A 22911-nucleotide genomic window follows, 5' to 3' on the forward strand; every position below is an offset into this window, starting at 1 on the left:
TACATATCACAGAGAAATTCTTGCTTCTTTTGTACCCCCCAGGAGACAGGTATGAGAGTATTCATTGCAACTTTGTTTATAACAGCAGAAAAATTAGAAACAAATTAATTGTCCATAAATAAGAGAATAAATAAGTACATGATGATACATTATTACAATAGAATAGGATGCAATATGAAAGTAAACATTAGTTAAAATGAACCAAGCACAGTATTTACATAGAAAAATTCTAAAAAACATGATGTTAAGTGTAAAAAGCAGGTTCAAGAAAAATACATACAATATGATCATGTATTATAAAGCTTAATATGAAACACTATAATATATTGCTCATGGGTATATAAAAATAGATATCCATTAAAATGGATGAAGCCCAAATTCAGGAGAGTGCTTAGCTCTGGTGAGGAAAGAGAAACGAGAGTGTACACAGGAGGTATCAATACGTATAACATTTTATTTCATAAGCTTGGGGGTGGATAATGAATGTTCATGATCCTTTTTTTGTATGCTTTTATTACACTCAAAATATTTAGTAACTTTAAAAAAATTGTTGAGAGTGAGTAGCAAAGGCTGAACATGGAGTTCTTGAGGAGGCATTCAGCACCCATCAAAGGCAGTGCTAAATCTCAGGCTCGAGTCACCATTCTGGAGGCCACGGGGCTAAGAGTGAGGTGACAGACAGGTGAGGCGCTTCACTTGTGGAGCTGCCTGATATTGACTAATACTGGTGGGGACTTTTTTTGAGGGGGGCACAGAAAATTTGTTGGCTTTACTGGCTAGCTTTGAATATGAGAACTCTATCATTCTTTGGTTCCATTGACTACTTCTGAAGTTTGCCTTGCTGGCTTCATCCAGATAAGAGTGTTTCTGGACACTGCTCTGTCAGTTTTTATCCTTTATATGTCTTTGTCACAAGAGAGATAGTAGCTGAGGAAGGGAAGTAACATTTCCTGAGTACCCACGCTGTGCCAGGGTCTCTACTGGGCACTTTCCATGAGTTAATTCGCAAAAGCCTCACAACACCACCAAATGGTGGGCATTATTATCCTCACTGTACATTTGAGAAAACGGATTCAAAGAAGTACAGTAACACGCCTGTGCTGCTGGAGTCTAGACTGGAACCCAGACAGGGCTCTGGTCCAAAGTCTGTATTGTTTCTACCACATCTATGGTGTCCAAACTTGGTATAGGACAGGGTACTGTACACAAAGACCAAGGATACACACACACATATATATATTTTTTCTGGAGCATAGATTGTACTCCAAAATTTGAGAAAGAACTCAACCTGATTTTTATATTAAATCACACATTGGTACATTACGGAATAGAATACAAATGCACATGCATTTTTAAGATAACATGATGTTGAAGAAATTACTTGCTTTCAATGAGCCACTTTAAGCTATAGCCTAGGACCCCAGGGGTAAATTTTTACTTTCTTCTACTAACAGGGGTGCTCCAGAGGAAGAGTGTGAGAAGCGCTGAACCACACTACTCTCTCAAATCAGTCTGTTCCCAGACCTGCTGAACTTCTCCAAGATGGGTTCTTTTTACCATCGTTGTGACTCAGTATGAGGAACCCTTAGACAGACTGCCCCTGGAGACACTGCCCGTGCACTCTTGTCCGGAAGAAGTCTTGCTAGAATCATTAGAGAAACCAAACAATAGCTTTTATTTGGCTTCATGCTGAAGCAATATTTTCTACCTATCTCCCTCGATAGAGGAATAGACTGGCCAAATGTTAAAAACTTCAGAGAAGGATGTGAGCCAGGCCGAACTGGGGACTCACTCCTCGAATTCCTGTTGGATAAGCTATGATGATTTATGGCGTGTGTCCAGGAGGATTTTGGGTGATCCCTTAGCTGTTTGCCAAAAATCCCAACGACCACCACAACAGTAACAACAACACTCATCAGTGCCTGACACTGTTAATACTTCCAACAGTTCTATGAGGTGGGGACTATCATTATACTCATTTTACAGTTGAAGAAACAGAGGCACAGAGAGCTAAGGAACTTTCCTATGAACTCAGACCCCCAAGATATTATCTCTCAGTCAAAAAGACAAGAGAATAAATAAATGCTCCCCTCTATTTCTCTTAATTTTGCCATCAAATCTTCTCATATCTAAATGAATAGTATCTCAAAATGGAACAAATCCAGGTTCTTTCAAGCACTCTTGCTATTTTTAAATTTAGAAAAAGCTTTTAGAACTATGTATCTTGGTAATGACAGCCTGTAATCATTCTGCTCCAGGAATCAAGCGATGTGTCCAGAATATGTCATTTTCCCCTGTGACACTAATGGCAAAACCACATTCTCAACCAAACCGAAGGATGACTGAGAGGGATGGAGAAGTGTGGTCTCTTGGTTTCCACTCAGCAGTTTGAGCCAAGCGTTCTTGGCTTTCACTGCAACTCCTTAAGCAATAAGCAAGATACTTAACCTCTTAACCCCATCTATGAATGCTGATGCTACATCTTTACCTCTTTGTGAGGAGTATTTCCAAACTGAAGTGTCAAACGTTATGAGGATGAAACGTGTAGAGGGCATATGCTTTCAGGGGACTGTTTTCCTGAAGAAGTCAGAGGGTTTGGGGTGGTGAATTGTGTATGTTTGGATTTGTTTTTAATTCAAAACTGTACATAATAGTAAAATTGTGGGAAACCCTATAGTATATTTATTAAGAGTGTGGACTTAGGGCCATGATGCCTGGGGTCAAGTCCAGGTTCCTAAACTTTTACAGCAGAGTGGCCTTGAGCCTTCTCTGCCTTAGTATCTCCATGTATATTATACATATAATACATAATATAATTCCCATAACAACCTTACAAGGTAGGTATTATCGTTTTCCATTATTATAGTTGAGAAAGGTTTTCTAGGTTATTGGTACATAATAAGCCATGAATAAAAGATTACATATAGGCACATATAGATGCATATATATTTACGCATTTACACATATACATAGTGGTTGCTTCCATTTAAGTATTCCACAGATAAGAAACAAAAGACAGCAGCAAGCATGCAGATGCAGTGAGTTGGATCAGCTATGTAATGTAGTAGAAAAATCACTGGATTTAAACATTTTAATTTTGTGAGTTTTTTAAAAGAAATTCTGCTGCCACTGATTACTTGTATGAATTTGGGCAAATAATTCCATCTTTCTGAGAATGATTTTCCTCAGCAATAAAATGAAGCTGGTGAGTTGGACAAGCCATAATAATTCTTTAACCCATAGTTGTTTTCTTATGCTTTTTTAACTTTGCAAAGTTTAGAAGAAAGGTGAAATTTCCAGTCTAAGTTAGTGATTTGAGTCTACAGATTTTAATTCCTCTTTTTCTTTCCAAAATGCTGTAGAAACAACGAAACTAGGATAAAAGGGGAAAATGTTTTTCACCGCTGGAAAATAGGCAAGGGTGCCATACCCATACCAGACACTTGGAAGAATTCCTGACAGTAGAGCCGCTGAGATCAGACTAAGGGAAGGACCTACAGGTCTGGAATTCTAGGACATGAGAAGAACAGCCTGTGGTAGGTGGTGGGAGAGGTTCTTAACACAGTGATCCAACATCTACACCCGACCATCTTCCTTTGACTTCAGCTTCTTCCTTACCTTGGAAACAATACTGGTTTTCTACTCATCCAAGAGAAAAATTACATTACATCTAAATTTTCCCATCTTTAGCCTGAGATCTTCACATTTTCAGCATGGATTTACATGATCTCTGACACAACTCATTCCAAATTCCAATGCTGAAAATGCTCCTTTTTAAAATCACTATACTAAGGAAATGTCTCAGAAGTTGGGAAGAAGAGGATCAGTTTGAGGAATTTGAGAAAATTTCCCCTTGGAAGCAAACTCATATGAAAAACAGGAGAACTCATAGAACAGTTCTAATTCATATTCATGATGAAGACATTCCATCTCTAACACAATAGCAGGCTGCTACACACAAAGTGAGGAAAAATTCAAGAGCAGGAAAGTATTCATACGGTTGAAAGATATTGTCAGTTAAAAAATAAAATGGCACTGAAAACTATAAAACACTGATGACAAAGAATTAAAGAAGGCATAAATAAATGGAAGGACATCCTGTGTTCATGGATCAGAAGACTTAAGAGTGTTAAGATGACAATACTACCCAAAGGGATCTATAGATTCAATGCAATACCCATCCAAATCCCAATGCCATTTTTTGCAAAAATAGAAAAATCTATCCTAAAATTCATATGGAATCTCAAGGGACCTTGAAGAGCCAAAACAACCTTGAAAAAGAACAAAAGTTGGAAGACTTATACTTCCTGATTTCAAAGCTTACTACAAAGCCACAGTTATCAAAACAGTGTGGTACCAGCATAAGGATGGACATACAGACCAATGGAATAGAAAAAAGGGCCCAGAAACAAAACTTTGCATATATGGTAAAGTGAGTTTTGACAAGGGTGCCAACCATTCGATGGGGGAAAAGGCAGTCTTTTCAACAAATGGTGCTGAGGAAACTGAATATCCCCTACAATAGAATGAAGTTGGACCCTTATTTTAAACCATATATAAAAATTAACTCAAAATGGATCTAAGACCTAAATGTGAGAATTAAAACTATAAAACTCTTAGAAAAAACGTAGAGGAAAAGCTTCATGATATTGGAGTTGGTAATGATTTCTTGAAATATGACACCAAAAGCACAGACAACAAGAGAAAAAATAGATAAGTTGGACTTCGTCAAAATTAAAAACTTTTGTGCATCAAAGGACACTATTAACACAGTGAAAAAGTAACCCACAGAATGGGAGAAAATATTTGCAAATCATATAACTGATAAGGGATTAATATATCAGATATATAAAGAACTGTTAGAACTCAACAATAACATGATTAAAAAACTCAGTAAAAAAATGGGCAAAGGACTTGAATAGACATTTCTCCAAAGAAGACATATGAATGGCCAATAAGCACATGAAAAGATGCTCAGCATCACTAATCATTAGGGAAATACAAATCAAAACCACAATGAGATACTATTTCACACCCACTGGGGTGGTTGTTATCAAAAAAAAAAAAAACCCAGAAATAACAAGTGCCAGTAAGAACGTGGAGAAATTGGAATCCTTGTGCGCTGTAGGTATGAATGTAAAAAGGTGCAGACACTGTGGAAAACAGTACAGTATGGGGATTCCTCAAGAAAAAAAAATTAAACATAGAATTATATATGATATAGGAATTCCACTTGTGGGTATATGCCCCAAAGAACTGAAAGCAGGGACTTGAACAGATATTTACATGTCAATGTTCGCAGCAGCATTATTCACAGTAGCAAAAAGATGGAAACAACCCAAATGCCCATTGACAGATGAATGAATAAACAAAATGTGATATATTCACACAAGGGAATACTATTCTGCCTTAAAAAGGAATGAAATTCTGATACATGTTACAACATGGATGGAATTTGAAAACATTAGGCTAAGTGAAATAAGCCAGAAACAAGAGGGAAAATATTATATGATTCTACTTATATGAGGTATCCAGGATGGGCAAATCCATAGAGAAAGGAGAATAGAGGTTACCAGGGGCTGGGCGAGGTTCAGTTCGGGACGATAAGAGTTCTGGAGATAGATAGTGGTGATGGTTGCCCAACTTAATACCATTGAATTGTATGCTTCAAAGGGTTAAAATAAGCTTTATGGTATATATATTTTACCACAATAAGAAAAAAAATGCAGTGGAAGCGGTCAATAGTAGGCTGGACACTCCAAAAACCAAAACCAAAACAACTTGAATTGGTGAATTACAGGACTAGAGTGAAGCATTGTCCAAGAACTCAAAGAAAAATAGTAGAGATTAAACAATTATAATAGACTATAAAAGAGATGTTGGATAGACTTAAGAATCCAACGAACAGACAGAATGAAAGAAATAATAAAAGAAATAATAGAAAAACATTTCTTAAACTGAAGAAGTTATTAAGTTGTCAGACGGAATGGCTCAAGGCCTATACGAGGTACTATACAAAGTTCATGGAATGACTCAAACCTCGATATATTCTCTTGACTTGTTTAAATTCCAAAGATCAAGAAAATTTTGTTTACAAACATGCAAGAGCAGAAAACAAGCTACCCACAAAGGAGAAACATACTAAATTTGCATCCCTCCTTTTTCTAATATATGCAAGTTAACGTTGTGTCACTATCTCTAGTAAACTGAGGGGAAACCATAGTCAGGATATAAGAAATTTGTGTTCAGTTAAAATATTTACCTGGAGGTGAATAACAACAATTCTCAAGGGGAATTCTCTAAGCAGCTTAGAAAGCTTAATATTCACATACTCTTCAGGAAAATTTTACTAGAAAAAATGCTGTCAACTGAGAAATTAAAAAATAAAGTTACATAAAAACTTGAGGGGCCGACCCCGTAGCCAAGCGGTTAAGTTCACGTGTTCCGCTTCAGCGGCCCTGAGTTTCACGGGTTTGGATCCTGGGTGCGGACATGGCACTGCTCATCAGGCCATGCTGAGGTGGCGTCCCACATGCCACAACCAGGAAGATCGGCAACTAGAATATACAGCTATGTACTGGGTGGCTTTGGGGAAGAAAAAGAAGAAGGAGAAAAAAAAAAGATTGGCAACAGGTGTTAGCTCAGGTGCCGATCTTTAAAAAAAAAAAAAGAAAAGAAAAATTTAAAGCCCTAGAAAGGAAATATATGTGTGTGTGTGTGTGTGCGTCTGTGGATTTATGAAATATAACGCAAATATTTCTTAAAAGAAGTTCAGCAAGAAAAAATAAATAGATATTACTTAATTCTTGCCATTACAAAGAAAAGCATAATTCATTGGGACCTGTTATTAGAATAAAGATGAAATTACACTTTTCAAATCACCAGTGGTAAATCAAACAAAATATCAAAGATGAGTGAAAGATAAATGGATAAACAAAGACGTGGCGGGGGGCCAGCCTGGTGGCGCAGCGGTTAAGTTTGCACGTTCCGCTTCTCCGCGGCTGGGGTTCGCCAGTTCGGATCCCGGGTGTGCACATGGCACTGCTTGGCAAAAGCCATTCTGTGGTAGGCATCCCACATATAAAGTAGAGGAAGATGGGCATGGATGTTAGCCAGTCTTCCTCAGCAAAAAGAGGAGGTTTGGCAGTAGTTAGCTCAGGGCTGATCTTCCTCACACACACACACACACACACAAAAGATGTGGCAGGAAAATACAAGCAAAATTTAATAACATTATTTTTGGACAAGGGACTTAAAAAGCATTAAAGGTGACAAAAAGGTCATTTTATATTAAGTAGAAATATATTCCATAATGATGATACATGTGAGCTACATAATATGGTGTAAATTAGCAATGTCTTGAAAATTCAAATAGAATTGTCATGGTAGAAAGTTTTTAAATATCTCTGTCTTTACAGGTCAAGTAAACAAAAATATAAAATATTTGATAAATTTAATCAACATATTTCTTATATCAAACTTTTCATTCATTAAAGTATACATATTTTCTAACATTCTTGGATGATAAATATAAATAATGTACTAGTCCACCAATAAAAGTTAATAAATTTAAAAAGTAGAAATTAAATAAACCACATTTTCTGAAAATATAGATGACTCTAGAAATTGAGAAAACCAAAAAGAAACCCCAAAAAGCATGTGGAAATTGTGAAACACTTTGTAAATCATTTTAAATCAAATATCAAATATCAAATTATAAATATAAACTATTTAGAAATTAGCAATAATGAGAACAGTACATGTCAGAATGTATGAGATTCAACAAAGATGAGATTTAGAGTATAATTTATATTTATAATGGCTTTTATTACTGAAGGAGAAATAACAAAATATAATGAATAAACTGTCAATTCAAGAAGCCAGAAAAAGAAAGGGAATAAACTAGAAGAAGCAGAAGAAGGAATTAATAATAGTAAAAAATAAAATGGTGAATCATGAAACAAAAAACAATACAGAAAAGAGAACTGATGAATAAATTTAAGAGAGAAACCATTGGGTAGTTTGAATGGGACAATAAGAGAAAAATAGTACCTTTACATAAGTGCAGGCAAAGGGATATAACCAAAGGTACAGAAGAGATTTTGAAAATTAAAAAAAGATATGTTATAAAATTAAAATATCAATACATTGATAATTTCTATCACTTCTCAAGGTAGAAAATATGACTATGACAATTTGAGATAATCAAAGAAATTCTTTAGTGATGACTTTGTCTTGGATGGTTTTCCTCTGAGTTCTATCAAACCTTGAACAAACATATGCTTTCTATGTTAGTTACGATATTCCACAGCACAGGAAAAGAGCGCCAATACATTTTTTTAAACTCACGCAGTCCTTTTACCCTGAGCCTGACAAAGATGGTATAAAATAAAACTCCTGAATACTCTTAATATTAAATACTGATAAGCGATGTCCTCTGGCTTATGTTAAATCAAAGCCAGAAATATAATAAAAGAATAAACCATGATAAATAAAATTTATTCCAGGAATGTAAGGCTACTTTTTCATCAGGAAATCTTTTGATTTAAAATTTTCATGTGGATAGCACAAAGGAAATAAAAGAAGAAAGATATAATTATCTTGATATGGCAAAAGGGTATTTAATAAAACAATATTTATTTTAGATCAAAAATTTTAATAAACTTGCAACTGAAGAATCTTTCCTTAATATACTAGATAAATTATCTCCATGAAGTCAATATCCAATAAAGCACAAAACTGTGAAACACAAGTGATTCTCATTAAAGTCTGAAAACTTTAGCCAATGTAATAAGACACATAAGAAGATATAATAGCCATAAATATTAGAAAAGAGGACAGAAGCTATCATTAATTATAAATAATACAATCATCTTACTAGAAAACAACTCCAAAATTAACTGGAAAAGTATTAGAACTAATAAAGTGTTTCATTAAGATGACAGGATAAGAAATACATCTATAAAACCAATAGTTTCCCCCAAAACCAATATTTTAAAACTATTTTGGGGGAATAGGCCTCTTCTGATCAAACTGCAATCTCTCTGACTTGCCAAATTTTTAAAAGTCATTTTATGGAATTCAAGAAAGTCCCATGGACCCCAAAGTATAGGTTAACTGCTCTATGATGAATAATAATTTAGAAAATACAACAGAAAAAAATTCATTTACAATGGAAGCAAAACTTTAAAATGCCTAGAAATAAACTTAACAAACGTTGTGTGAGACTGATCTAAAGAAAATAACAAAACTTTACTGAGGGACATAAAAGAGAAGTGATACATCCTTAAATAAGAAATAGATACAGTAAAAATGCAATGTCATTTCCCTAAGGTTATTCTTTACTTTTCACACAATATAAGTGGAAATTCCAAGGATATTCTGGAACATAAAAAAATTGCTTAAAACGCACATGGAAGGGAAAGAAAACATTACAGACTAGGAAGATTTTCACCCAAAATTGGAAATGAGGAAAGACTGGTCCTTCAGATGTTAAAACAAATTAAAATAACGTGATCCTAGCATAGGAACAGACAAAAAATGCAATATTTCAGCATAGAAAACTCAGCAGTGGACTCGAGACTATGAAGAAGTTTAATTTTTCAAACTGGTAGTAAAACACTATTCAGCAAATGGTGTTGGGAAAACTGGCTAAGCACTTGGAGAAAAAAGATGGACCTTGGCCTTATACTTTACGTCAGAATAAATTCTAGCAGTTAGGATTTGGTGTAAAAGAAAAAAATTATAAAAAAATACTATTAGTAAACAGTTGTAAAAAGGGCAATAGCAGCCCAATCACAATTATGAATACTGATGCTAAATTTCTGAGTAAAATACAGAAAACAGAATTCAGCTCTACACTGAAACAATAATATATCACAACTAAGTGTAACCTGAAATGCAAGAATGATCCAGTTATATTAAAGAATATTTTAATGCATTTCACTGTATTAGTAGGTCAAAGAAAAAATATGATCATCTCAATAGATGCCAAAAATGCATTTGATTAAATTGAATATCTATTCCTGATTTCTTTTAAAGGAAGGGTTGGACTTCCTTGACATGATCTCATTTCCAAATGGTGAAACATTTGAAGCATTTCAAGTAAGATCAGGAAAAAGACTATCTAGAGAGTTTTCAAGGAATCATATGCAGTAGCCAACACTAAAATAATTTATACTAATAGAGCTTAAACTTAAAATTAGACCCTTTATTATGCTAATGAAGAAAACTACAAAATTTGTTACAATTTGCCAATTGTTTTGCAAATGGATGAAGCTAAGAAATCTTGGAAGACTAACATGATATAATGCAAAGCACACGAGTTGGACCGAATCCAGAATTAGAATCCTAGTTCTGCTATTTTTATTATTCAACCTTAGCAAGTTATCTAAACTCTCTGAATCTAAGTGCCCTTATCTGTAAAATTAAAGTAGCAGCAGGAAAGATAGAGTAAACTTGCAACTGGCTATCTCTCCTGTTGATTATAACAAAAAACTCTGGATAAAATAAAAAATCAAAGACATGAGGACTTTGAAAAGTAAACAAAGCAGGTAGATTGGAGAAGGCAGTTAAACCTGGAGAAATAACCCATACAAAGGTGAATTCCCATTTTTTCCCCTTCTTTTCTCTTGTGGTTTTAAGCTATGGGTGGGACTCAGTCACATGGCAGTGCTCTGGGATGTCACCTAAAAGGCCAAGAAAGCCCGTACATTTCTGGCCTCTGGAAAAAGGGGGCCCTATGGTTCAAAGAATGTGGAGGGAATCTCCATTCTCATTTCTCTTTTTTTCCTCCTGGCTTTGCCTCACAGGCAGTCTTACTAGAATTGCATGGCAGTAATGTGATGGCCAATGCTCCAAGAGAAATCCCTTTTTTCTTGCTAGAGGACTTGGAAAGGGGTGCCTCAATGAGAAAGACAGTGTGGGGGAAATCCTGTAGAGGAGAGGGCTGGAGAAGGGGGTCTCTCTAATTCTGTGTATGAAGCTGTAGAAGTCCCAGGCTCATCTCTGAGCTACACATGTGCAGGTCAGACCCAAAGTAGCTTAACAAAGGCTTTGAAAACTGAACTGACATAAAAACCATCACACACAGAAGAAAAGAGAGAACTTGTGGTTTGAACCTATCCAGGGTGATTGCCTACTGAAGCAAACAAAGAAAAAAAAATCAACAGTCTCCAGAGGATTTGAATATGACTCACAGTCTAAAAAACATAACAGCAAAACTTTCTAGGATATAATCTAAAATTATTCATTATACAAAGCACCTAGAAAATGTGAGCAATTCTCAAGAGAGAAGACAATTAAGATGCCAATCCTGAGCTGTAGGAATTATCAAACAAAGAATTTAAAGTGGTTATAATAACTATGCTTCATGAGGTAAAGGTAAACACACTTGAAATATATGAAAAGATAGAAATTCTCAGCAGAGAAATAAACACTTCAAAAAGAACCAAAAACATATTTTATGACTGAAAAACACAGTATCTGCAAGAAAAAATTCAAAGGATGAACTCAATGGCAGAACGTAGAAGACAGAGGAAAGAGTCAGTGAACATGAAGATAGATCAATAGAAATGATCTAATCTGAAGGACAGAAAGAAGAAAGATTGAAAAAGAACAGAATTTCAGGCACATATGGATTAATATCAAAATGTCTAACATTTGTGTCATTGACGTCCCAGAAGGAGAGGAGAAAATAACTGGTGCAGAAAAAACATTTGAAAAATAACGCTTGCAAGTTCCTCAAATTTGATGAAAGACATAAATTTACAGATTCAAGAAGCTCAGCAAAGCCAAAATATGATAAACTCAAAGAAAACCATGCCCAGACACATCATAATCAAATTGCTGAGAACTAAAGAAAAAAATCTTGAAAGCAGTTTGTGGAAAATGGCATATTACATATAAAGCAATGAATCAAATGACCACAGAGACCCTGTTAGAAATTGAAGTTATAATGGTTATATGGGGATAAATAAGAAATAATATGCTAGGTGCTCAGAAGATAAAAAACACAAATAATAGGTATTATTATTCTAATTGTAATTCTTTTACTACATCTCCGCACACCATATCTATTTTCCATTCTATTTCTTCAACCTTCCTGTGGTTTCCCCTATGTGGATTTGATCTTAAGAAGTGGATGAAAATACACCTTTGATAGTATTTCTCCTGATTTACTCCAAATCTTTTGTTCTTGTTGACAAGAGAGTCTCTGCTAATTCATGTCTTCTTTTTGAACAACTATTTTACCTCTGTAAGTTTTCTAAATTATTCCCTAGGTATAATAATGCATCTTTTACTGTCTTATAGGGATATTGTGAAGATCAAATGAGCTATAGAGAAAAATATAAAAATTCCTGTGCCCAACTAAAACACTGAAAGCCATACATTTCAGAAATAGTACCAACTTGGAAATTCTGAAAGCCTAATTCTTTTAGCCAATTTCTTGAGAAAATATTTTAGAAAGGTGGCTTGCCCACATTATTCCACAGGCTGATAAGGTTGGGGATGTGTCAGTTAACCAGGTCATGCTTTGGCAGCTGACCCATAGGTTAGACCAAGCAGTCACCCCATGAAATCAACATAGCCTTTTGCAAGACATTTCTGGCTGTTGTTTGATGCATATTCAGCCCTTAAGTCCTAAATTCTCCTTCCAGCAAAGTGGAGATTCTAACCTCTATCTTCTTGGCACGGGAAACCAGGAGTAGTGAAGTTAAGGCACAAAAAGTTAGATTCAAAGTAGGATTCAGATGACTAATTTGAACTAGCATAACCGAAACGAGTCTGAAAGCCTAGGCGTTCTAATGGTGTTTATAAATCCATGACCCCTCTCTGCCCTCCCCACCTTCCCAGAGGCTGCGAGCAGTAGCACACGAGGGATATGTGAACTTGGTCTCTCGGCCAAACTCTTAGGGATGGAGCGAGCGGAGTCAGCATGAAGCAGCTCCAGGCAGCCTCGGGTTGTAGGAGGATGTGAAGAATGAGTGAGAGGTGTGCTCTCTCTGAATAAAAGACATCTCTGCATAAAGGATGTCATCATATAAAGACTGAGCAAGATTAGGAGTCTTGCTTGTAGGCCATAGGTTAGAGACACTTTCTCAGAGCTTCTTAAAACCTTTGGCCAATATTGAAGGAAAGTCACATGGGCTTCTTGGGCTTTATGATTCTCTGTTAAACAGAAGGGCAAAAAGGTAGAGGGGAAAAGAATGCGGAGCCTGCCCCTAGGGTGGGTTCTGCTGGGTATCCTCAGGAAGATTATATGACATCAGTTTCTCCTTGTGTTAAGGAATAAGAAAACTCCATTTTTAAAAGGGCGTGTCTGTGCATCTCAAATGGCGTGCATGCATATAACAGATATTGCTAAAGGAGTAACAGGATTTGAAAACTTCTACACGGTACAGAGTACTCTTAGTTAACAGATGGGAAACAAAGAAACGGAGAAAAATGGTGACTAGCTCAGATTTGCTGTGTCGGCGCAAAATCCCGAAAACTTTGCTCTATCCTGTTAGTCCTATTTTCATTTCTAGAAGAAGAATGCTATGATAGAATGAAGTCTTCATGCCCTCCCTGTACCTGCCATTTCTCCTTTCCTTTTCCCAACATGTCCATAAATAAATCTGCCAATAGTCCCACGTGGAGCTTCTCTCAGGTGGCCCATATCACATTTTTTTTTTTTGGTGCCTTGGACCATATCACTTTTTAAAAAGTGCACAAAGCATCATTAACTCAGGAACAAACTGTCATCTCTACTCCCAGTATACCATCCTAACGATCAGTAAATGACATGTCTCTGTTATTGTTAGTTTCTTCTGCGAGAGGTAAAACCCAGAATACTTTTGTTAAGCTAAGTCTAACTAATCCTGTTATGTCAACAACATTTTTCCACACCTGATTTAAATTTATTTTTATTTTGTTGTGCAGTAAACTCTCTCTATTCCCTGCCTTGGTAATTATAGATGATAATATTTCAAGTTCTTACTTCTCTCACAGTGTAATTGTTTTCTCTCTGAAAGCTTAATCTACAAAATAAATCTAATTTAAATAAGCGAAAATGTGGTCCCCCAAGAATTTGGTTTGCTAACATTTTGCTCCAAGTTAGCAGACTGAGTCACCAGTCAAATGTAAGATTTACCTAACATGATTTAGTCATTTATAAAATTTCACCAACATCAGGAAATTCTATCAAAGTCAGAGCAAACTAGCAGATGGGTCAATGTGCAAAGTTCAAGGCTTAAGTGAAAAGAGGCAACTATTAGATTAAAATGATCGACAGGTCAAGCTAGCCCTAGGGCAGAAATATCAGAACTATTCAAGAAAAGATAGGCTTTAAATGACAGAGATGGGGAGCATCCTTACCTGTCTTCTGTTAGCTTCATTAGAGTTGTTCCTCGAGTAGAGAAGACAATAAAGGACATTCGGAGTTGTGGGCTGGAAAGGAAAAGAAATTCTATCAGGGCAGATAGAAAGACTGTGAAATGCCATTCCCCTCCAGGCTTCCCCCCTGTTCTTCCCTTTGTATCACGGCTGCCAGAGCTGACCCTACAACCCAAGGGAGCCTCCACACCTGGTGGCACAAGTATTTAGCCAGCAGCAGACTTGAAGCTGTGGACCAAAGAGAAGACTCTCTTTGTCTTCTTGGAGGCTGCTTCTGATTAGACACCACACCAGTGAGTGTGGATCACAAGGAAGAAAGCTAAAATGCATCACTGCCCTGTGCTCCTTCTGAAGAAGTGTGTCCCTAGAAGAGGACTAAGTCTGCATGACATTTATAAAAAGGGGGATCCCAATAGACAAAATTTGATAGTGTATCTGCAGTAGTCTGGTGTATCCTATAACGAAGAGGGTGTCTCAGGCTGTTGCAGCTTGATGCCATCAGCCATTAAGATCATACAACAAACTCCTTTTGTTCTGAAAATAGTATCACCATCGACTTTTAATTTCTACTTGGCTTCCCAAGGAGGTTATCCTATAAGGAGAGAATGTGCTGATGAGCCACAAGAATATCTATTCCACTTGGTAGTTATGCTTCTCATTATTAAGGAAGACATTGGCATAGTTTTTATATGGCAATGCTTAGGAGCTTTGTCAACGTAAAATCCACACTCTGGGAAAAAGAACAACTCTCAGCTGAGGGCCAAACATGTCTCTGTTTGCAAGATGGACTGTCAGACTTAGTGGATTCACCAATGGAAGGCTCTCTCTAGGTGGCCAACTGGTTCTTCCATCATAGCATCAACCTAATTCTTCACAATGCAATAAACCACTACACTTGACCTGACTCTGAATCTTGTAGTTCTCACTTCCCAGAATGTTTCTCAAACCTGGCCCCCTTTTCTGTCTCTTAGTTTAAGATCTCACCCTCATTTGTCTGACAATTGCAATTATTTCCTGCTGATGACCTTGCCTGGTATCATTCCTTGCTCCAATTCATTCTTCACACTGCTTCTAGAATTATTTTCCTAAAATATAGTACTGATCTTGTCATTTATCTGCTATAAAACCTCCAGTGGATCCTATTGCCTCCAGGATAAAGCCAATATTCATTACCAAATATCTAAAGCATTTTTGGATACTCTTAGCATGGTTTTTAATACTTGGTAGGAGCCCAGGCAATACCAGCTGAATTGAATATTGGTTTCTTTCTTTTTTTTTTTTTCTTTTTGGAAGATTAACCCTGAGCTAACATCTGCTGCCAATTCTCCTCCTTTTGCTGAGGAAGACTGGCCCTGAGCTAACATCCGTGCTCATCTTCCTCCACTTTATATGTGGGATGCCACCATAGTATGGCTTGCCAAGCGGTGCCATGTCTGCACCGGGGATCTGAAGTGGTGAACCCCGGGCTGCCAAAGTGGAATGTGCCCACTTAACTGCTGCGCCACCAGGCCGGCCCCAAATATTGGTCTCTTGAAACAGACTGGGTTCTCTGTCTACGACACCATGCTGCCTGCTACTACCTCACCACTGCTGGGCCAGCAGGACACCATGTCCTAAATGATAATAATAACAACCATAATGATCGTATTACTAAAATAATAGTCAACCTTATCAAGTGCTTACTATGTGCCAGGCACTATTGTAAGTGATTTGCACGTTTTATCTAATTAAACTTGGAACAACTTTATGAGATCAGTCCTATTATTATTCCTGTTTTCCACAAAAGGAAACTGAGACCCTGAAAGATAAAGTAATTTTTCCCAAGGTCATACAGTGAGAGAGAGGTGGATCTGGGGCTTAAAACAAAGCATGCTGATTCTAAACCTTGGGTTTTTAACTACTGTATTACACTGCCTCCCTTATATAGAGTTCAGGCTCTGGGAAGGATAACTTGAAATGTGGGAAATGTAGGTCTCCAAGACGCAATTGGTACCTGAGTCTGGGCTAGAGACATAATTTGGGAGTTCTCACTGTACTGACATGGGTAAAGTTGTTCCAGGAAATCGTCAGCAGTGAGAAGTGAAGTGAGCCAAATCTAGAACCAATACCAATATGTAAAGGTCTGGCCCAGGTCACGAAATGAAAGGAGAACCAGAAGCCAGTGGAGGAGAGAATTTCAAGGAGAGAAAAGTCTGAATCAGACAAAGCCCCTCTACCCATCAGAATAAGCACTGCAAGGAGCTCACTGGATCTTTCCTCTAGGACGACACTTATTGGCTTTGGTGAGAGCAAGCAGATGGAGCGTGGAGGTGAAGATCAGATAGCAGCGGGTTAAGGAATGAATGAGAAGTAAAGATAGGGAGATAGCAAGGCTTTAAAAATATTTGAATGAGAAACCAGTCAAGAAATGTTATCATCAATAGAAAGACATGATCAGAAGAATCATTGTTTTGTTTTTTCTTTTTTCAGATGAGGGGCAAGAGAGATTAGTTTATGTCTATTGCCAGTAGAAATGGAGCCAGGGGAAAGGTAGAGAAAAATACAAGAGAGAGACAAAGACCTGGAGGAGACTGGAGACAATGGGATGAAATGGACTAAAATGGAGGGGTTGTCCTTAAATAGGGGGTGCACTTGAATCTCAGAGGCAGATGGGAAGGATGTGCATGCACCTTTTAGGAGTAGGATTGGAACTTGAGGTAATCACTTGTCTGCTATTCTCTGGGATCTTGGTGAAGCAGGAGGTGAGGTTCTTTGCTGAGAGTAAATGGGTGTGAGGTGTAGGTTGGAGGCTTGAAGAAAATGGTGAAGAGGTAGAATCATTATTAGGAAAATGGGAGGGGGTCAGAATAAAGACAAATAGAGGGACTTGAAATTTCAAGGATCCCACTGAAATTATAATGTTATATTTGTACTGGCATCAGCCACTGTTATTGAATGAATTTCCCCCTGAGGTAACAGCTGCCTAGACTATTTATTAAAGTGAATAAATAAAAATCATGCACTTATCCAAATGTTAATTGAGCATGTGCTATGTGTCAGGCACTGTTACAGGCACTTGGACTGCACCAGTGAACAAAAGAGAGTCCCTGCCTCTTGGAGTTTGCATGACAGTAATGTCTTGGTGCCACACTATGAGGGGGTCCTTAGCCAAGGAGCATCAGAGGAGACAACTGGAGGAAAGTGCCTTTATGGTCTGGATTATGCCATGTCGACTGCTGGTCCTTAGTTTCTTCATCCATAAAATGTGAGGATTAGATCAGGTGGTCTCTTGGGTCCCCCCACCCCTACCTCTAACTTTCTTTCATTCCAAGATGGTGAAGAGTCTGGAATTACTGAAGGAACTGGGAAAGAGAAGTGTTGAGTGCCCACTCTAAACCAGGTGCTGGGCTAGTTGGTTTGCACATGTTTTCTCTTACAATCCTCATGTGCAAATTAGGGTTCAGCCAAGGTGAGTAAATTGCTATGGTTGCACAATGGAGCTTGGATTCAGGTCCACATGTGCCTGACTTCAAAGCCTTTTCCATCAGCTCCTCTGCTTCAGAGAGAACAGGAGAAGAGAAGAACAAGCAGAGACATAGCAGACACTGTCAGATGTCTGGAGGCAGCTTTGTTTTATGGCACTCCAAAGGACCAGCGGATGAGAGCGCAGGAAAGGACATTTTAGCTCAATGAAAAAAAGAGTCTTCTGGAAACTAGAATTGTCCAACTATTTGACTGTTTGCCCCAAAAGGCAGCAATTTCTCACCAGAACTATTCAAGTTGAGGTGAGTGAATGCCTCCTAGGATGCATTAGGAAGCTGTTCCTTTCAATTCTAAGTTTCTAAGATTCTCTTAAATACTTTGTTTTTAATACCAACCAGGTATTTGTTTCTTTCTTTTCCCTCTACTTTTTTCTCCTATCTCCTCTCAGCATTTGTTTTTCCTATTCTTCTGGGGTTAGATGCTTCCTGCAGCAGTGTCCTATTTTTCGCATGGCAGGAGCACACCTCCTAACCCTTTCCCTCTAATTGGGCAGACAGGTATGTGTTGAGACCAGTAACTGAATCTGGAGGGAACACATTTGTCATAACCCTGGTCTTGAAGGAAAACCTGTATTCTGAGATTCAGAACCTTATTCAAAGAAGAAGTTTGTGGTTACTCATAGCAGCTGGGAGACTCTACAGAGGCCATCCATCAGGAGTGGAGTTATGATGATACTTACTATGATCAGACCAATTTTGCCAAACACCTTGACAACTGGCTTCAAGCACACCCATGAAAGCTAACACAGTTGTTATCCCATAGAGGCTGTACCCAAGGAGGCTGAAATGACCTCCTTTCCTTTGCTAATGGGTGTCTATACTCACTAGAAAAAAAGACCTCCAAGGCCTCTCCAATGTTTATAGTGATGATGTTCAAAACTGCATTGCCCTTCCTTGGAAAGTGGTGTTGAGAATGCTCAGAGGTTTCTAACTGATAGGGCACATAGCTAGGCTGACCAACTGTCACGGTTCATCCAGGACTGAGAGGAGCTCCCAGAATATGAGACTTCCAGTTCTAAAACTGGGAAGGTTCTGGGCAAACTAGGATGAGTTGATCCAACACACCCTACATGAGTCCAGCTAGAATGAGCCAATTGCCCCAGTGAGATGCATGGTGAAAGAAAATGTTAATCATCCTTCTACAAGATGTATTATTCAACAAGACAGGGAGAAAGTTAAAATTTTGCTCTTATAGCCAAATTGGGCTCCTCCTAAAAACCGGAAGCCAAAAGTTACTCTACTATGTGGCGAAGATTAAAACAAAGTCAAGTCTCTGGTCCAAGGTCTGAGAGGCTACCTTTGTCCAAAAGCATCCCCAAAGTAGTCAGTAATGAGTAGAATAGCAAACATAGGCTGGTTTTACTCACGGCAGAGCAATACACAATCTGTTTCTCACCTGATGAATTTGTGAGCCAGCTGTTCCACAAAGTAATAGATTTCATTCCAGTGGTGTAGCACACTTCCTGATCTAGAAAACAAAAGCAGATGTTGCTTAATCACGTGTTCATTTGTCTTTACCTTGTATTCTCTCTCTTCATATTCTTTTATTTTACATTTGACTTATCCATTAAGTGAGCTCATTATCTGAAACTTATAACCTTGGAAATTGTTTGAAAGGGCATTTAGACTTAATGTTAGAGCTCTTAAAAATTTTGTTAAAAAACTCCCTCCACTCCACCTTCCAGTCCTTTCCACCTCCACTCTACACACTTATACACACACACACACACACACACACACACAAAATCCTGGGCCCAAACAGATTCACAGGTTAGTTTCAAATCCTAAGCAACAGTTATTTTTGTGCTATTTAAATTATTCTTCTGATTAGGGAAGAAAAAATATTCCAATTCATTTAAATGAAATCAGCACAAACTAGATACCCAAATAGACAAACAAATCCCTCTCCTCAAAAAAGAGTCCAATTTCATTCACAAATATAGATGCAAAATCTCTAAATAAAATATTAGCAGAACTAATCCAGCAGGAATCCAAAGGAATAATAATTAATTAATTAGTGGAGATTGTTTCAGAGCATACTGGTAGTTCAATATTCAAAGAAATCTAATGCAAATAGTCATACTAATACGTAAAAGAAGAAAAACTATACAGCCTTTTAACTATATTAAAAAGGGATCTTCTTACTGAAAAAACTGTTTCTCTAGGACATAGGAAACTTAGAATTTCAGAGTTGGAAGGGGTCTTCTTGATTTCCCAAGGTTGTCTTCTGTTTCACTGACACCACTTACTACCACTTCAATTCAGCTGATAAGTGTTTTTCATAGTGCTTGTGCTCAATCTGTTGCAGTGACTGCATATTAAGTTTTTCTATTCTAACCCACTCTTTTCTTTAGCTCTGATGCCTCTTTCCTTTCACTTTGATCTGTTTCAGCCAAGTTCTGCATTTCTGCCTGTCATTCTAATAATTGTTGAGCTTAGAGTTTGCTCCTTCTGCTCTGACATTTTGTACTGCAAACATTTTCTGCAGTCTCAGATGATTTTTATTTTTTACGCACTCATTTACCTTAATTTTAACTTCTAGAGAGTTATTTATTGCTCTAATTTTTCTTTGTTTCAGGACATTTTATAGATATTTGAGATGAATCTTGACAAAACAGATTTTATGCCTTCCTTTTCATGGTGTAATATCCCTAGGAATTCTCAGTCTAGTTGAGTGTATCCCATCTCTATGAGGAGTATTTATTTTTCTCTGCCACATATGCACAAATTATGTCTGACCAACCTGAACAAAAGTGATACAATGTGTTACGGTCATACAGTGAAGGACTCCATATCATAAAGCCATCTCAGTTTCCCCAAGTTAATCTATAACTTCAATCCTAGGGAAAATTCTGAAAGGATGTTTTGTGAAAATCAAAAATTGACTTTAAAAATGAAACGAAGATTAAAGTACTAAAAGTAATCAAGGAAATTATGAAATAGAAGAGCAAAGTTGGAAAGCTTGCCCTATCAGATACAATGACTCTGTATACACGATACATGATGTAACAGCAGAGTCAATGGAGTAGAATAGAGAACCCAAGCATCATCCTATGTGAGGTCTGCTCTATAGTGAACAAGGTGATTCAAACTGGGGAGGGGGAATAAACTCTTCAATAAATGATGCTGTGCTAATGGGTTTCTAATTGGAAAAAACCAACTACATCACTATCTCACACCAAAGGTAACCCTAGATGTATGTTTTCCCTAACGGGAAAAACAAAACTTGAAATTCACAGGGCAAATTATAGAAGGATTCTTATGTTGTCAGGTTAGTGAAGAGTTTTTTCAACCAGATACAGAAAGTAGGAATTGTTTTTGAAGACACACTGTCTGAAGTGCCTAAAATTCTGAATGAAAAAAGATATCATAAACAAGTTCAAAGACAAGAAAAGAGTGAGAGAAGATGTCTGCAACAAATATAAAAGGCAAAAAGATTAGTGTCTAGGATATATAAATAATTAGTACAAGTAAAAGTCAAAAAGTCAAACAGTAGAAAAATAGACAAAGGATCAGAACAGGCAATTCCCTGAAGGACGATAAATTAGCATTTGAAAAAACATTCAACTCTTTTAGTGAATATAGAAATGCCTACTTAAACAGTTGTGTGGGGAAGAGCAAGCAGTTTCATGTGGCAGCAGCATGGAGCCCAGGGTAGGGGGTGAGGATTGGGGAGATGGAGAAAGAGATCAGGATGAGGAGGGGGTGAGAGCCCTTATGTCAAAAATAAACCTTTTCCAGTAAACTTCTTCTGTTCCTGTCTCTCAGCCTTTATACATATTCCATCTACTTGGGACACTCAATGTTCACACTGGCAACCTCCTACTCATTCTTCAAGACTCAACTCAGTCCCTCCCTGTTGCCTTTGATTAACACAGACAGGGCTCATTGCCCCTGCCCCATGCTCTCAAGGGACTGTGTACATCTGTCAGTCATCTCTGATATTGGATTGCAATCACTTTTTTTTTCAAGCTCTCCTTCGAGAGTCTTAAGGATATTTGCCTCTCCAGCATGTATGTGTTTGCTGAATGGAAGAAGAGCATGGAAATGAGAAGCCTCTATTGCTCAAGAAAGCCTCCTGATCTTTTGCCAGCTGGACATCCCCTCTTTCGCCTTTGTCGTTTGGATAAACACCCTGGGTTTACGACGCAGATGGCTCCAGACAACACCTGTGACCCTATGCGAACCTGAGGAGCCTTCCCAGGTGGGTCAATGATTCTAGAGCACAGATCCTTGGTGAATGGACCTACCTAATCATCAACGATAGATCTCTGAGCTCAGTGGTAGCTGGGAGTCTTCCAAGAGCTCACCAGAACTGCATATCCTAGCCCTGGGCTTTTAAAGCTTCAGAAATCCTCTTTCATTAGAATCCCAGCCATCCTCCTGGACAGGATTCAGTTGTATACTTCACATCTCAGACTAGTCCTGGCCGTTCTCTTTTAGCCATGAGGTAGATGCTCGGCTCCTGGGGGTCCTGGTGAGGGTCTAGCAGATATGGCCCAAGGCAGTCTAAGTGCCTCAGAAGACATGACATAAGCCATAGTCTAATCCAGGATTCTACAACTCCTTTCCACTGGAATCAAGAGATTTCCTTGAACACTGGCCATCTGTGCCCACTTCTGAAATGCAATGCTGTATTTTGGGCCATATGACCAGGACAAGTACTATCTGCAATTTTGGTGACTGAGGGGTAGTGTAAGATGCCTAATAATTAAAGAGGAATCCCCCCATCTCCCCTACCCCATCAGTAGAGAAGTCCTGCAGTGGGGGAATTATACTGGAAGGGGAGGCAAAGCGTTGGTGAAAGAGGGACTTGAACTAAAACAGGGGGACTATTCTTGGCTTAAGGAGCAAGGGTTTGGAGTAAATGCTTTTGGGTACTATTTCTTTGTTCTCAAGGATTGGCCCTATTTTACAGCCACAAATCAATCTACATTCCTTACTTATTAAACATGATCACCCAATGACAATTCACACTATCTTTTGTCTTAAAACACTTCATTTTCACTATTCT

General features: G+C 37.8%; 1 protein-coding gene across 2 annotated transcripts in view; it reads right to left on the reverse strand.

Annotated features, from left to right (window-relative positions):
• Positions 1-22911, reverse strand: part of ANTXR1 (ANTXR cell adhesion molecule 1) — a 218814-nt gene that overhangs the window by 173491 nt on the left and 22412 nt on the right. For both annotated transcript variants that reach the window (XM_044772614.2, XM_070512010.1), the window contains exons 2-3: positions 19294-19365; positions 14359-14430 (exon numbers count right to left, since the gene is read on the reverse strand). In XM_044772614.2, coding sequence (XP_044628549.1) covers positions 14359-14430; positions 19294-19365 — 144 coding nt within the window. The remainder of the gene's footprint in view (positions 1-14358; positions 14431-19293; positions 19366-22911) is intronic.

The sequence above is a fragment of the Equus asinus genome, chromosome 6, assembly GCF_041296235.1.
Source record: "Equus asinus isolate D_3611 breed Donkey chromosome 6, EquAss-T2T_v2, whole genome shotgun sequence".
Classification (NCBI taxonomy): domain Eukaryota; kingdom Metazoa; phylum Chordata; class Mammalia; order Perissodactyla; family Equidae; genus Equus; species Equus asinus.